The sequence below is a fragment of the Monodelphis domestica genome, chromosome 1 (genome assembly GCF_027887165.1).
Source record: "Monodelphis domestica isolate mMonDom1 chromosome 1, mMonDom1.pri, whole genome shotgun sequence".
NCBI lineage: Eukaryota > Metazoa > Chordata > Mammalia > Didelphimorphia > Didelphidae > Monodelphis > Monodelphis domestica.
The window spans coordinates 708,256,749-708,271,388 of NC_077227.1; the positions used below are offsets into that span (position 1 = coordinate 708,256,749).

Below are 14,640 nucleotides of genomic sequence, written 5' to 3' on the forward strand. Positions count from 1 at the left end.
ATTCCAGCTTCAGTACTCAACTTTCTCCCCTATAAAAAACCGAGATAAAAGGGGTTTCAGCCATCCAAATCTCTCCAGTCTTTAAGAGGTTTCCCGTTAAATACTGCAGTGTAGATGCTAAAAGCTTGGGTGCCCTCCTGTATATGTGTGGGCGTGTGTGAGTCTGCCAGTGAGTATGTCTGAGCTTCCGTGTGTATGTGTGAGTCTGTGTATGGGTGGATGTATAGCTGCTGTGAGTGACTCTGAGACGGTCTGTGTGCCCCAGTGTGTGAGGTGCCCAGAGCAACTCTAATCCTCTTCCTCTCCCTTTCTCCCTCCCCCCTTCTCTTCCTCTCTGCCTTTGTCTCTCTGTCTCTGTCTCTGTCTCTCTGTTTCTCTATCTCTCCCTATCTCCCTATCTCTGTCTGTCTATCTGTCTGTCTGTCTGTCTGTCTCTCTCTCCCCCTCCCTTACCTGAAGCTCCAGCAATAGGCTGCTGTCACGGCTGCTCGGGTTTGTACTGGCTCTTTTTAGGGCGGGGCGAGGCTGAAGGATGACAAAGCAAAGAGGAGCTACCCTGGAACCACCTCCGCCTCCGCCTCCTCCGCTGCCTCCTCCTGGGCTGCGTCGACTGCCCAGAGCGGCTGTTATGGAAACCAGCCTGGCTCGCAAAAGGCGATAATGGAGCAGCCATGGCCAGGGCCAGCAGCAGCGGTGGCGGCGGCGGCAGCAGCAGCTCAGCCCCACCAGAGAGGGCAGGGGGCTCGGACCATCTGGACCCCTGGGAGCTGTCCCTGGAGGAGGTGCTGAAGTCTTATGAGCAGCCCATTAACGAAGAACAGGCATGGGCCGTATGTTACCAGTGCTGTCGCGGGCTTCTCGGAGCAGAGCCCGGAGGGGGCAGGATCCGGGACACAGCCGACATCCTCCTGCACAAGGATGGGACGGTCAGCGCACAGCTGGAGCCTGGCTCAGCTGGTGAGAATGGGCACTCCCCTTAGAGCTTGGGAGGAGGGGGGACTGGAAAGGAGGGGGACAGAGGCTGTAGATCACGCTCTTTGCCCTGTGTATCCACTTTTCCCTTACTCCATCACCTTTCTTGGGTTTCTGCTACTGCTGCTTCAGGTGTGTCTCCCGTCATACCCAGTTCGGATTAGGCAAAGGCTTGGGGCTGTCTTTACTGCAGACTTGAGGAAGGGAGGAGGTCAGAGAGAAGGAGAAACAGCACAGGGATGTGAATCAGGATCCAGTTCAGATTTCCAGGGTGTAGGGAAGGAGAATAACCTTTTTCTAGCCTCTAGAAGTCTTTTGCTTGACTTTAACACTCCCTCCCTCCACCATGTATCAGAAGAAGCTCTTAAAACAACTCCATTTCTTATTTTCTTTTTTTTTTTAATTTTAAACATTATTTTATTTGGTCATTTCCAAACATTATTCACTGGAAACAAAGATCATTTTCTTTTCCTCCCCTCCCCCCTCCCACCACCTTTCCCTCTCCCCGCACAATTCCACTGGTTATCACATGTGTTCTTGACTCGAACCCATTTCCCTGTTGTTGGTATTTGCATTAGAGTGTTCATTTAGACTCTCTCCTCAGTCATATCCCCTCCACCCCTGTAATCAAGCAGTTGCTTTTCATTGGTGTTTTTACTCCCACAGTTCCATTTCTTGTTTTCTAAAGAACCTCAACATCAAAGCCAAATTCTTCTGCATAAGTGTTCTGATGTAGAATTTTTTTTAAGGTGGAAAGGAGAAATTGCTAGGAGCCTTTGCCTCTTGATTTTTGAGGACTTGCAGCAAAATCAGATTACCTGAGTCTTGCCTCCTGTCTTTCTTTTGCCCTCCACCTGTGGTAGCCTCTGGGCCTACTAAGTCTTCAGCCCCTAGATGTCGGAGAAGCTGGAGTGATTCCACCAGAAAATATTCTATGCATGCTGCAACACCAGAGAAGTGTAGTATCTGAGCCCTGAGACTCCAATAAAAGCAGACTCTGTTATAAAAAAAATAACAATCATAATTTTCATTAGAGTCACTGCACAACTTAGGGGTCTTTTATCTGTCATTCTAAGTAACTATAGCTGTCAATCTCTCTCTTTCTCTCAGTTTATTCAAGATTGAGGGATTATGGTCTCAAATCTTTATACTTTCCAAAATGAGTTGTTTTCTGCCACTGAGAACCTGAATCCTACAATAAGGCATATATTGATGTGAGCCCCAAAAGTTGATCTCATGTTTGGGGAAACACAAAGGAAGTTCTGTGTATTGAGAGAGGATAACTGGAATACCTCCAGCACTGAAACCTGTGGGTTTACAGAAATCAACAGAGCCAGGCTCCCAGAAGGTGGGAAAAGGCAATACCAAACTACAGCAATGCACAATGGGTTACCTTTGTGGCTTGGGAGTCTGGAAGATCTTTGTTTTGTTGATGGTCCATGCTAGAGTGTATCTCACCCATTTCAGGGTAGGATACTGTCAGTCTCTCTGCCTCAGTACCTACACACACATTCTTAAGGTACATAGGAATTAAATGGATGAAATCGTCTTTCAATCCTATTATTGTTATGATGTTGGATCTTCTCTAATGAAAGGTAAAACAAAGTTCAATATATTGTTAGCAAGTACATCTTAAGTACATCTGTACATCTGTAGATATACGAGGCACTTTTAAGGGAATAGCCCCAGATCTACAGTGGTTGGAAAATTCATATAAGAGACTAAATAATAATATCTGGGCCTTTTATCTGAAGCTGTCATATCTTCCATGACCTTAGGAAGAAAGGGATTCTCCCTTCTAGGGTGAGCTACCTAGTTATTGGACACAGATAAAGAAAATTGGCAATTGTTCTCCAGATGTTTAAGCTGTTGGTGCTTTAAGCTGAATATGTCATCAGGATCTTTTTAAAATATACATCATATTACACCCAGAACTGGTAATGTTCTAGTTTTGTCTATTCCTCATTCTTAGAAATATATTGGTCCCTTCTTTGCATCCTTTGGAACAAACAATTAGTCCAGAACATTGTAATCAAAGCACCAAAGGTTGGTGCTAAATGTACAAGTTGACTTGAAATATAGACTGGGGTTCAAGACTCAAATGTAATAAAAGTAAATATGAGCTTTGAACTTTGTAGGAAATAACTATGGGCCCCTCCCAGCTCAGGAAGACAGATTCACTTTCTCTAGGATCTTTTGTTATAAATATGTCTTTGGAATATGAGATTAAAAGTTGTTTTTTTTTTTAATTCTGAACTTTTCAATTTTTTATCTTGAAAACTTTATGAGTCAGTTGAAAATGTAGAGTAATTATTTGAGGGTGTTTTTATTTTTTTATCTTATCTTTTGTTGTTATATAAGCTTCCTTCTCCAATATATTCCATAGTCCTTCCATAAATAGTGAACTATTATTTCTTTTTTAAATCTTATTTTAGTTTTCAAATAATAAGTATTCTTTTTTCTTCTTCCAACTTTCTGATTTAAAAGGGAAAAAAAGAAACCCAAAAACTTTTATAACAAATAGGCATAATAGTAGATAGCAAAGATCATCATCAGTGCTTTGAAAACATGTTTGGTCATTGCATTGATCACTTATTAAATCTTTCAAAGTTGTTTGCCTTTTCATTGCTGTTGCTATTATATAAATTATTCTAGATCTGTTTAGTTTGCTTTCACTCTATGTCAGTACATAAATCTTGCTACATTTCTCTAAAATTATTCCTTTCATAATATGATGAAATAATATTCCATTACATTCATATTCATAATCATTCATAATCCTTATTTTTGACTTGAGGGATATCATGTTTTACCTCTGGGCTTTAATTTTTTTTCAAGTTGTTAAATTTATACATATTAATCTTTCATTTAGAAAGTATGTACTTTCTAATCCAGGTTTAGCATAGAATAATTTCTGTTAAAAATGAATTTAACTAAAATTGAGAAATAAATAATCCCACATCCTACTGTGGCAACTTTTTTTTAATGAGAAATTTTTAAAGATAAAAAATGTCCTTCATTTAAGAATCTCCCAGGGGGCAGCTGGCTGGCTCAGTAGATTGAGAGTCAGCCCCAGAGATGGGAGGTCCTGTGTTTAAATTTGACTTCAGACATTTCCTAGCTATGTGACCCTGGGCAAGTCACTTTAACCCCCATTGCCTAGCCCTTACCATTCTTCTGCTTTAGAACCAATACCCAGTATTGATTCTAAGATGAAAGGTATGGGTTTAAAAAAAGAAAAGAAAAGAATTTCCCATGAAATTACCAACACATCTGCCATTAAGATGGGGAAACTGGAGCATTGCTAACAGCTTGAGAATATTTTAGGGGTCCCTGAACTAGAATCCCATGTTAAAGGATGGAGTTTTAAAAATAAAAATCAACACAGAGGTAACCAAAGTTAACAAGGTGTCCTTGTAAAATACTGTATGGTCTCCAAATTGGCTCATTATTGGATTAAAACTAGCAAGGCCATAACACAGAGGTAAATTAGCTTTTTATTTAAATGCCAGCTGGTCAAGTAACATGTGACTGAATTTTCTGATGTTATCTTCAGTTACCTTAATATTTCCAGAGCATATCAGCTCAAGAGAATTCCACTCCTAATGTATAGTATTCTGGTGATAATTCTCAGCTGAGAAAAAAAACAAAACAAAACATTGAGGCTTATAACGTTTCTATCCTACATTATTTATTAGGAGGTTTCTTGATTGTGTTTCTCATCCCTCCCTCCCCAACCCCTGTCCTCATGGGCACTGGAAAACCCCCTTGGGTAGGCCAAGTTTGAATACTGAGCAGATGACATTGGACTATTCAGTCCTTATCTCAGATATATGGCATTACCTCCTAGCTATTTCTCATCTCTTCCCATTCCCTAGTTCTCTTTTTTTACTCTGTGTACACTAATCTAACTACAATTCCTTTTTCTGACATTTCACCAAACAACTCTAAACCCTTTCTTTTATTCTGTTTCTTTTGTCTGAATGCACTTTACTTACCTGTAGGCAAAGGTTACCCTTTTATTTCTCCAGTGCCACGTTATCCTTATCTGCCTTTCGAAATAGTAATGATTTCCTGGCCCCTCATCCCCATTCATTTCCACATAACAATTCATCTATATTTTACAACCTAAATGTTATAAAAGTCAAACTTGTATCCAAAGTAGAAGTTTAATTTGCTGACTTCCTCCTAGACATTGTATCCCCTTTCCTTCACCCTCCACATCTCTCTCACTACTCCCTTGGCAATGGACTATGTTGTCATAGTATGGTGAATTTTTTTTGGCCATTGCAACTGTGGCAGCCTGGAATCTCATAGGGCTTTGAAGAAGTAGTGAGGTATATAGTTCTATTTAATCTATATACCTCTCTATATGAAATCACAGTGAAAGATGTATGTATGTACATATACATACACACATAGTATATCATGGAAGATGAAAAGGAATTGGAAAAATCTGAGTTCAAGTCTTGCCTCTGACATGTTTTAGTTGGATGACCCTAGGCAAGTCAGTCTCTTAGTGTCCCAGGCAACAGGGTAAAATTGTAAAAATGATGCTTAACTCAAGGGACTGTACAAAAATAGGCTAGATTTGACCTTCTTGGTTTTAGTTTGTTAACTACTATTCTAAAACTCACATATATTCCCTATATCTTTAGTTTATATAAGCAACAATACGTATAGTAAGCTCATCCTTTTTTGACCATATCAATGTTACACATAACAATAATACTCTAGTATAATTGATAAGGATAGGATCACAAAGATTTGGTTTATAGTTCTGTTTTGGGCCATGGAGTCACTAAATCTTGACCACAGAAATCTTGCCTAGCTCCTTGCATTTCTGACACTTCACTATTAGGTTCTCCACCCCAGAAATTGCAATAGGATCTGGAGCCTCACAGACTCCCTCGTAGAGCCTACCTTACAGGTCCTGTAGATTTTTCAGAGGAGCCCAGTGAACATGCACAGCACATGTGCTGTACTCTAGCACTGTCCCACAACATTACTGTGGTAGTCTTAGTTGGCAGCCCCTATTTAGAAGGATGGAGAAAGTTTCTACTTAGCTTGCTTTTCTTAAAGATTTGTTTCAGGACTACACAGGGGAATGTTTATTAGCTGGTTGAAATGAAGGTGACCTGATGATTTTGAGGAAAGGCAATAGTTTCTCCCATTTACATGAAAGGATGTTGCCCCATCCCCATCCTGCCCCAATCTCTCTTTGGCAAATAGAATAGTTTTGTTCTGAGCATATGGTTCTGACAAAGTCCCTGCCTTCAGGTGGTGTGCTCTTGTCTGGACCTTCCTGATTTCCTGCCAAAGCATAAATGCCCCAGGCAGATGGCTCAGTCTCTTCTTCGTTTGCCAGCTGCCTTCTCACATGGGTCTCCTCATAGCTCTGGGCTATTTGCTACTGCTGCACCCCATCAGCATTACACAGTCATGATGCTAGCTAGAAAGGGATGAAACTAAGCAAACCTAATGAAAGAGTAAGCAACTTGACCTCATCCAGTCAAATCACTTATTAAGCTCCTTTTCTATGCTAGACACTATGCTAATCACTGAGGATACCCCCCCCCAAAAAAGGCAAAAGACAGTCCCTACATTTAGGGAACTCAGAACCTAATAGGAGAAACATCATTGGCACATCTTCCTCTGAGAAGTCTTCACTGGGGCATAGTTTAAATGCTTGGTTTGTAGGGTGAAAGGTCAGATAACAAGTTATTTAATAACCTCCCTAACTATGTGACTCAATGGTGAGAAGATCCACAAAGAGGGACAATAGAAAATTATCAAAAGGATTCATGACCAATACCCAAGACAGACAGACCAGATCAACCCATCCCAAGTATGAGGTACAGACTGTGATGTAGATTTCACCAAGCAACAGTGAAGGACTTGGAAGAAATCTGAAGATGGTTTGGGGCAAGTCAGGGAAAAATGCCAGTGCCCCATCTTATATCCTGCTTTTCCTAATTTTTTCTCAATTTGTATATAACTCCCCCAAAAAGAAGAACAGGTGAATTTGACTAGAACTAGGAATTCAAATGGAATGAACATAGTTTTAGAAGGTAAGGCCTGGACCTTAGAAATCATTTTGTCCAAACCTGGTATTTTTAAGATGAAGAAACTGAACCATAGAGAAGATAAGTGTCTTGCCTATAGGCATAAAGTGAATTAGTGTCAAAACATTCCTTCATCTGTACCATTCTGCCTTTCACTAATGGGCCTTAAATAAGTCCCACAAAATCATTAGGGAAAAATGAGTAAATTTTGCTTCTAAAAATGTTATTTAAACAAAAATTATGGTCTAATTCAGTAGGAGGAAGTTTGAGTGAGAGAATATAGCAAGTTCCACAAAAGAAATATAGCTAGAAAGCTAGTCTGTTGCTAAGTATCTTATCACAAATATTCCTAAAGATTAAAAATGTTGTTACTCAGTACTGAATATTTCTATTGAGAAAACTACTTTCTGAGGACTGGAGGGCAAGTTGACTATAAGATGAGGTAGGGGTGTATGTGTATATATATATATATATATATATACACACATATATATATATTTGTGTGTATATGTTGGGTGGACCCTGTATAATAAATATGTGGGTAGGTGTTGGCATTGTGGGTTGGCCCTTCATGTGAATAGAAGTATGTTTGTGTATACTGTGGGTGTGTGCATATGAAAACTGATAGTATTCAGGCTTTATGCTCTCCTCTGAGTAGGGACTGCTTCCTTAGAGATCAGTCCATTCAATAAACACTTTTTTGCAACTAAGCAGTTGTGAAAGCTTCTTATATCAGAATACCAAGTTTGGAATGAGGAATCTTTAAAACAATGATCATCTCAAACTCTTGGCTCATCAGCCTGGTCAGGGTAGACCTTTTTATAGGAGTCATAGATTTAGAGCTACAAAGGACTTTAAAGGATATTCTAGTCCAACCCCTTATTTTACACATGAGGAAATAAAGAAGAAAAATGATTTGCGCAATGGGGTCACTCAGGTGGAGACAGAGTTCAAATTTAAGTTTTCAACTCCAGATTTACAGCTTTCTCCACTGCGCCACCCCAAAGTTCTTTACTGTTTTTTGCTAAATGAAAGTATCAGACCTGGAAGGGACCTGAGAGGCTATTTAGTCCAATTCTTTCATTTTACAAGTGAGGAAATTGAGGCCCAAAGAGGTTAAAGTGGATTTAGTTAGTATACGTCAATACATTTATTTTCTTTTATCTTGTTTTTTTTAAACCCTCTTTTTCTGAATGAGAATCAATATTAAATATCAATTCAAAAAAGCAGTAAGGGCTAGGCATTTGGGGTTAAGTGATTTCCCTAGGGTCACTCAGCTAGGAAGTATCTGAGACTAGATTTGAACCTAGGACCTCCCATCTCTAGGTCTGGCTGTCTACCTACTGAGCCACTTAGCTGCCCCCTCTATACATTTACTTTCCCTAAATCTTGATTTAGGACCCTGGCAACTAAATGATCCCCATGGGTTTTGGATGTCCTGGAGGTTTAGAGAAATGGGGAACCTCTTATGACCAGCTCCATCCTTCACTAACATTCTTAAGCCATTGAGGTCCCTAGCCCATGCAGAGTTTGTTTTTAAGGCTATAATTGATGAGATTTTCATTATGCTCCAGCCAAGAGCCAGTTGTTTTTTTTCTATAGAAAATGCACCATTGATCTATTGCTTTTGGACAGCTGCCCACATCTGCCCATTATTCAAATGAATTCTCACCCACCCCATCCCCTTCTCTCTCCCAGGGAATGTACAGCCAGATGTCATTATCAAGAAGATCCAATGTCCTTTCAACTCAGTATCAGGGAAAGATGAGGATGCCAGGGAGTATTTGGGGTGGTAGAGGAAGTCATCTCTTCTACAATAGCCATAAGTGGAAATACTTCCCACAAACTCTCAGAACTGGTTTGTCCTGTCCTGGGACATGCCTCATTTAAGCAAATATGCTGTTATGAGACAGAGAGTTGACTTGGTATCGAAAGCATGAAAACATTAGAGTTTCTGTCTCTGATCATTAACTCATTATGACTCTTCAGAGCTGGTTTGGCCTCCAGGCAAAGTTGAGGCCCTCTACAGGGAATGGTGACTGGGAATGTCATCACTTTAATTAGCCATGTAAATGAACACGTGCCTAAAATCTAGACAAAATCAAGCTGGATCTAAGGGAAATTAGACAGTGGTTTTAAGATAGGCAAAAATCTATCTTGGCTGTTGGCTTTTCTTTGTTGTTATTGTTTTTAGGGGGTATTTGTGTCTGTTCAAATAATAATAATTGACTTTCAAGTTGTGCTGCACAGCTTTCAGGCTTGTGAAGTACTTTATATCCATTATCTTATTTGGGATCCTCAACTACCCTGTGAGGTAGATACTGAAAGCATTATTATCCCTATTTAAAGATGGTAAGACTAGAGATTGAGAGATTAAATGGCTTGGCCCCTGGTCACATTGCTAGTAAATGCTAGGGGTGGAATACAAACCTAAGTCAGGAAGCTATTCACCAAGTCACCTCTTGGTTGAATTGACTCTAGATATATGCTTGTGTTCTCTTAAACTAATGATCTAACTTAAAGAGGGAGAGGGTAGAATTGGTTGAACATGGGGGAGGTCAGTATGAGTTTTATGGACTGGTAAGACTTTATTTTTTTCTGGTAATAGATTTTTTAATAGATTTAAAGACTCTTTTGAACTTCTTTGCAAAGTTGGCTTGATCGATCCTTATCAGATAAGATCATAGTGTTCTGTTTAGGTCAATCCAATTTGCCTTTATTTGGTGCCCACAAAAGTATATACTGGCTTACTATTTCAGATTTCTAGAAACCTTTCATACCTTAGACCACATGGTTTAAAATTGACTACCCTAGAAAGACCAGTGAAATAAGTTCATCTGAAGTGCCCCCTCCACCTCCAATTTCACTGAAACCCATCTTTTTTTTGGTCTTTTTTTTAAATTTTTATTAAACCCTTACCTTCCATCTTAGAGTCAATGCTACGTATTGGCTCCAAGGCAGAAGAGTGGTAAGGGCTAGGCAATGGGGGTCAAGTGACTTGCCCAGGGTCACACAGCTGGGAAGTGGCTGAGGCCAGATTTGAACCTAGGACCTCCCATCTCTAGGTCTGACTCAATCCACTGAGCCACCCAGATGCCCCCACTGAGCCACCCAGCTGCCCCCTTGGTCTTTTTTTTTTTAAGGGAATGGGGCTCTCCTCTCACTCAGCTCCAAGCTCCTCGGGTTGTTGGCTAGTCAAGGCCTCCTTTCCCACCTTTAATGCTGGACTTTCCATCTTCTCCCCTAGAAAATATTATCTGTTCTGTGCCCCATCATATAATGGCTTGCTCTCAGAGAACTGCCACAGTTGAAATGGCAAACCAATTCATGCCTAATAGTAGCTAGGGATATTAGCATTCTGACCAGGGACAATGCCTTAACCCAAAAGAATGAGTCTTTGGGACCATATATAGGGAGAGAGTTTAGGAATGGAATGACTTGGCTCCAATATGCCATAGGATTCCAAGCTGGGAGGGATTATCTAGTACAACTTCCTTGTTTTATGGATGAGGAAACAGATTCAGAGAGGAGGAGCCACTTACCTAAAGTTGCTCAGATACATATGAACTTTATACTATTGTTACTGCAAATCACTTAACCTTGTTGACCTCAATTTTCTTTTCTTTTTTTTAAACCCTTACCTTCCATCTTGGAATCAATACTGTGTATTGGTTCCAAGACAGAAGAGCGGTAAGGGCTAGGCAATGGGGGTCAAGTGACTTGCCCAGGGTCACACAGCTAGGAAGTATCTGAGGCCAGACTTGGATTGAGGACCTCCCATCTCTAGGCCTGGCTTTCAATCTACTGAGCTACCCAACTGCCCCCTCATTGTTCTTTTCTTAAAAAAATAAAAATGAACTGAAGAAGGAAATGGCAAATCACTCCAGTATCTTTGCCAGGAAAAACCCAAATGGAGTCACAAAGAATCAGACATGACTGAACAACACTAGCTCTAAATATCACCCCAAATTATTTTAAAATACACAGGGTTTCTAGCTGCAGGTTCCTTGATTTGGGGCTTAGAGACCCTTCCTCTACCTAACACAAGTCACTCCATTTCTTTTTAGTCAGTCAGTCTGTTGATCAATATTTATTAAGTTCCAGATATTATGCTAGGCATTGGGATAAAAAGAAAGGGAAAAATATGACCCTGGACATCAAGGAGCTCCCATACAAATAATTATGTCTATATTATGCAGCTAAATAGATAGATAAATTGATTGATTGATTGATATTACAGTGTTGATGGAAGATAACCTTAGAAGGAAGACACTAACTGTGGGAGGGACTTGAAAAAACCTCCCCAAGAAGGTAGGATTTGAATTGAAGCTTCAAGGAAGCTAGGGAAGCCAAAAGAAGGAGGTGAGGAGGAAGAGCATTCCAGGTATGTGACCTGACTAATGCAAAGGTAGGATTGAAGATAAAGGTGTCATGTGTGAGGACTAGCAAAACCAATGTTCCTAGATCATTCAAACCTTTCAGTGTCAAGCAGAGGATTTTCTATTTGACCCTGGAGTGGACTTCACTTAGCCTGGGTTTTTCACTATTGCTGTCTTTCACTATTGCTTCAGGAAGACAGAAATAACATGAAGTTTAGAGGGGAAATAATGTTTTCTGCATGAGCCAAGTACAAATGATAGTCATTCCTTTTGAGATGGAATGCATACCTTTTGCTGGAAACAGTCCAAGCTCATAACAGGAATCATACACACTTCCTCTGCCCTCATGTCATTCCTTCCAGTCACCCATCCTGAAGAATCATTCATTATCCTTCGGATGACTTCAGCTTGTGAAGGAGCCCTGTCCTTTAGTCTTTGCCACCTCTCAATAGGCTGAGATAGTGAGAAAGATCTGCTGGGTGCAGGCTCACTGTGCAGTTGTGACCTGCTGCAGAAGATGTGGAAGGCTGCCTTTAGGCGAGGGTAGGTGGAAAGCAGTTTTCCCCACCATACAGATAACACTAGAGACATTGTACACTTGCTTACTACTCTACATTTCTCCAAACCACATACCATAAAAGGGGGCATTGTCAAGGGATTCCTATAGAATGGCATGTAGATTTTAAAATTAATATCCAAAATACTCCAAGTATTATATGTAATAAGATTTATTTATAGTACCTTGAAGCAAAAAAAGGAAAATAAAAGGCTAGAGAAACAGAGAAAGCTAACCCAGCTTCACATGTGGGGGAAAAAAAGAGAAAGAGGGAGGAGTCACCAAAACTTATATACAAATGTGAACATACAATCTAGTGAAGGGAAAAGGATGCTGGGAGATGAAAAAGGATTCTGGGAGATGGAGTCCAAAGGTACAAGAATTTTTTCTAATTACACAGGCAGCAACAAAGGCCCTGAAAAATAGAATGCTGGATTTGGGGTTGGAGGACATGGATTTGAATCCCACTTACTACTTGAGTGACCTTGGATAAGTTTCTTTCTTTCTGTGGTCATTGTAGAATCTCATAGTTAGAAGACACTTCATGGGACATCTAATCTTACTTGGACTTAAAGAAGAATCCCTCTACAACTTCCTTGACAAACGTGTCATCCAATCTGTGTTTGAAGATCTCCAATGAGATCTGTTGCCTCTAGAGGCAGCCTATTCCACTTTTAGATAGCTTTAAGTGTTAGGTCTTTGCTTAAATTGAGTGTTACATTTCTCTCTGCAATTTTTACTCATTGTTCTAAATTCTGTTCCCTAAGCCCATACAAAACATGTGTAAGCCCGCTTCTATACAACAGCCCTTCAAATTCTTGGGCACATTCTACCCTAATCTTCTCTTTTCCTAACTAAACACCCTCAGATTCTTTATCATCAAATCCTCAGAGATTAGAACTCAAGACTCTTTAAAATCCTGGATACCCTTTTCTAGATGCCCTCCACCTTATCAATATCTTTCCTAAAAGGTCACCCAAGAACTGAACATACTGCCCTATGTATGGTCTGACAATGGCAGAATAGAGCAACGTTATCATCTCCTCTGGTCTTGTACATTAAACCTCTATTTTTTTAAACTTGTACCTTCCATCCTAGAATTGATACTACCAATTCCAAGGCAGAAAAGGAGAAAGGGATTTTGGCCAGGGTCACATTACCAGAAAGGACCTGTGGCCAAATTCGACCTCCCATATCTAGGCCTGGCTATCTATCCACTGAGTCACCTAGCTGCCCCTAAACCTCTCTTAATGCATGCTATGATTTAATTAACTTTCTCAAATCATAGAATAATAGATTTAGACTTAGTTACTTAATCCTCATTGCCTAGCCCTTACTTCTCTTCTGCTTTAGCACCAATACACAGTATTGATTTTAAGACAGAAGGCAAGGGTTTAAAAAATCATAATAAATTTAGAGCTGGAAGGAATATTAGAGGTAATCTGATACAATCATCTTAAAGATGAGAAAATCAAAATTAGCTTAGAGATGTAAAGGGGTTGCACATTCAGTAAATAGTGGCTGGAATCTGAACCCAAATCCTTTTATTTGAAATCTAGGATGCTTTCCAATCACTGCCCTAACTCCCTATTTGACTGCCATATTGCACTGTTGACTATATTCAGGTACTACCTCCTTCTTAAAACTTAAAACTATTTTCCATTTACTTATTTGTGTTTCGTGTTGGTTCTTTCTAGTAGGAAGTAAGCTGTTTGAGGGCAGGTGGTATCTTTTTTTTTTTTTAAGGGAGGAAGGAAGAAGGAATATCCTTGTATTTTCAGTACCAAGCATAATGCCTTGAAGTTGAATGGGTCAAACTGGATAACTCTAGTGTCCTTCTAACTCTAAAGCCTTTGAAAATCTCTGAGAATACTCAGAAGCTCTGGCGAATCTACCACTATAGTAATACCTTACTTTTGTATGTTATACTCTTCTTTATGAAGTATTTTCACATGTTACTTTATTTGCACTTAACTTTATGAGATAGATAGACTGGATATCTCCATTTTACAGGTGAAAAAACTGAGACAAAGAGAAAGTAGGTGATTTGGCCAAGGTTGTCTAACAAGTTAATCAGAGAACCAAAGCTACAACTCAGATCTTCTGGTGCTTATCCAGGGCTGTTTCTACTCTACCACAATGCCTAATTAGGCAGTCCTGTCTGGTCTTTTGAAGTGATCTGTGCTGTCTCCCTGTGTTGGCAGCTTCACATCCTGGGCAGAGGCTATTTCTGCTGGCTGAGTTAGTTTTCCCTCTATCCACACTCAGTCCTTTATTTGTTATCCAGGGGAGTTGCTTTGTGTGTGAGCTGCTCTGGGAATCCCAGCCTTGAAAGAAGTCCCTCCAAGTATTTCTCTCTTGCAAGTGAAAAGCTTTTATCTTTAACTACAATGACATAGGACTGTTCTAAACTCCCCAGGCTCTGGATTTCTCCCCAGTTGCTGCTTAAGTGAAAGGAGCAGAAACTGCTTTCTGTATTCTTTTTTTTTCCTTTTCATTTTTTGGCATAATGGAAAGAAAGCTAGCCTCAAAGCCAGGAAGACTTGAGTTCAAGTCCTATCTCTAATACATAGAGTCTGTCAGGCAATTCTCTTAAACCCAGTGTTCAAGACAGCTCTCAAGATTCTCAGTTGCAAAAAAGGTACTGACCTGCATTGGTAAAAGGTAC

The 14,640-nt window shown here is 40.0% G+C and overlaps 1 protein-coding gene across 1 annotated transcript in view; it reads left to right on the forward strand.

The window, feature by feature from the left end:
* The first annotated feature begins 238 nt into the window (after positions 1 to 238).
* The window catches only part of SPIRE2 (spire type actin nucleation factor 2), a 60,233-nt gene continuing 45,831 nt past the window's right edge, over positions 239 to 14,640 (forward strand). Inside the window, exon 1 of the mRNA XM_007477336.3 lies at positions 239 to 957. Within this exon, the coding sequence (XP_007477398.1) occupies positions 672 to 957 (286 nt within the window). The 5' untranslated portion in view covers positions 239 to 671. The remainder of the gene's footprint in view (positions 958 to 14,640) is intronic.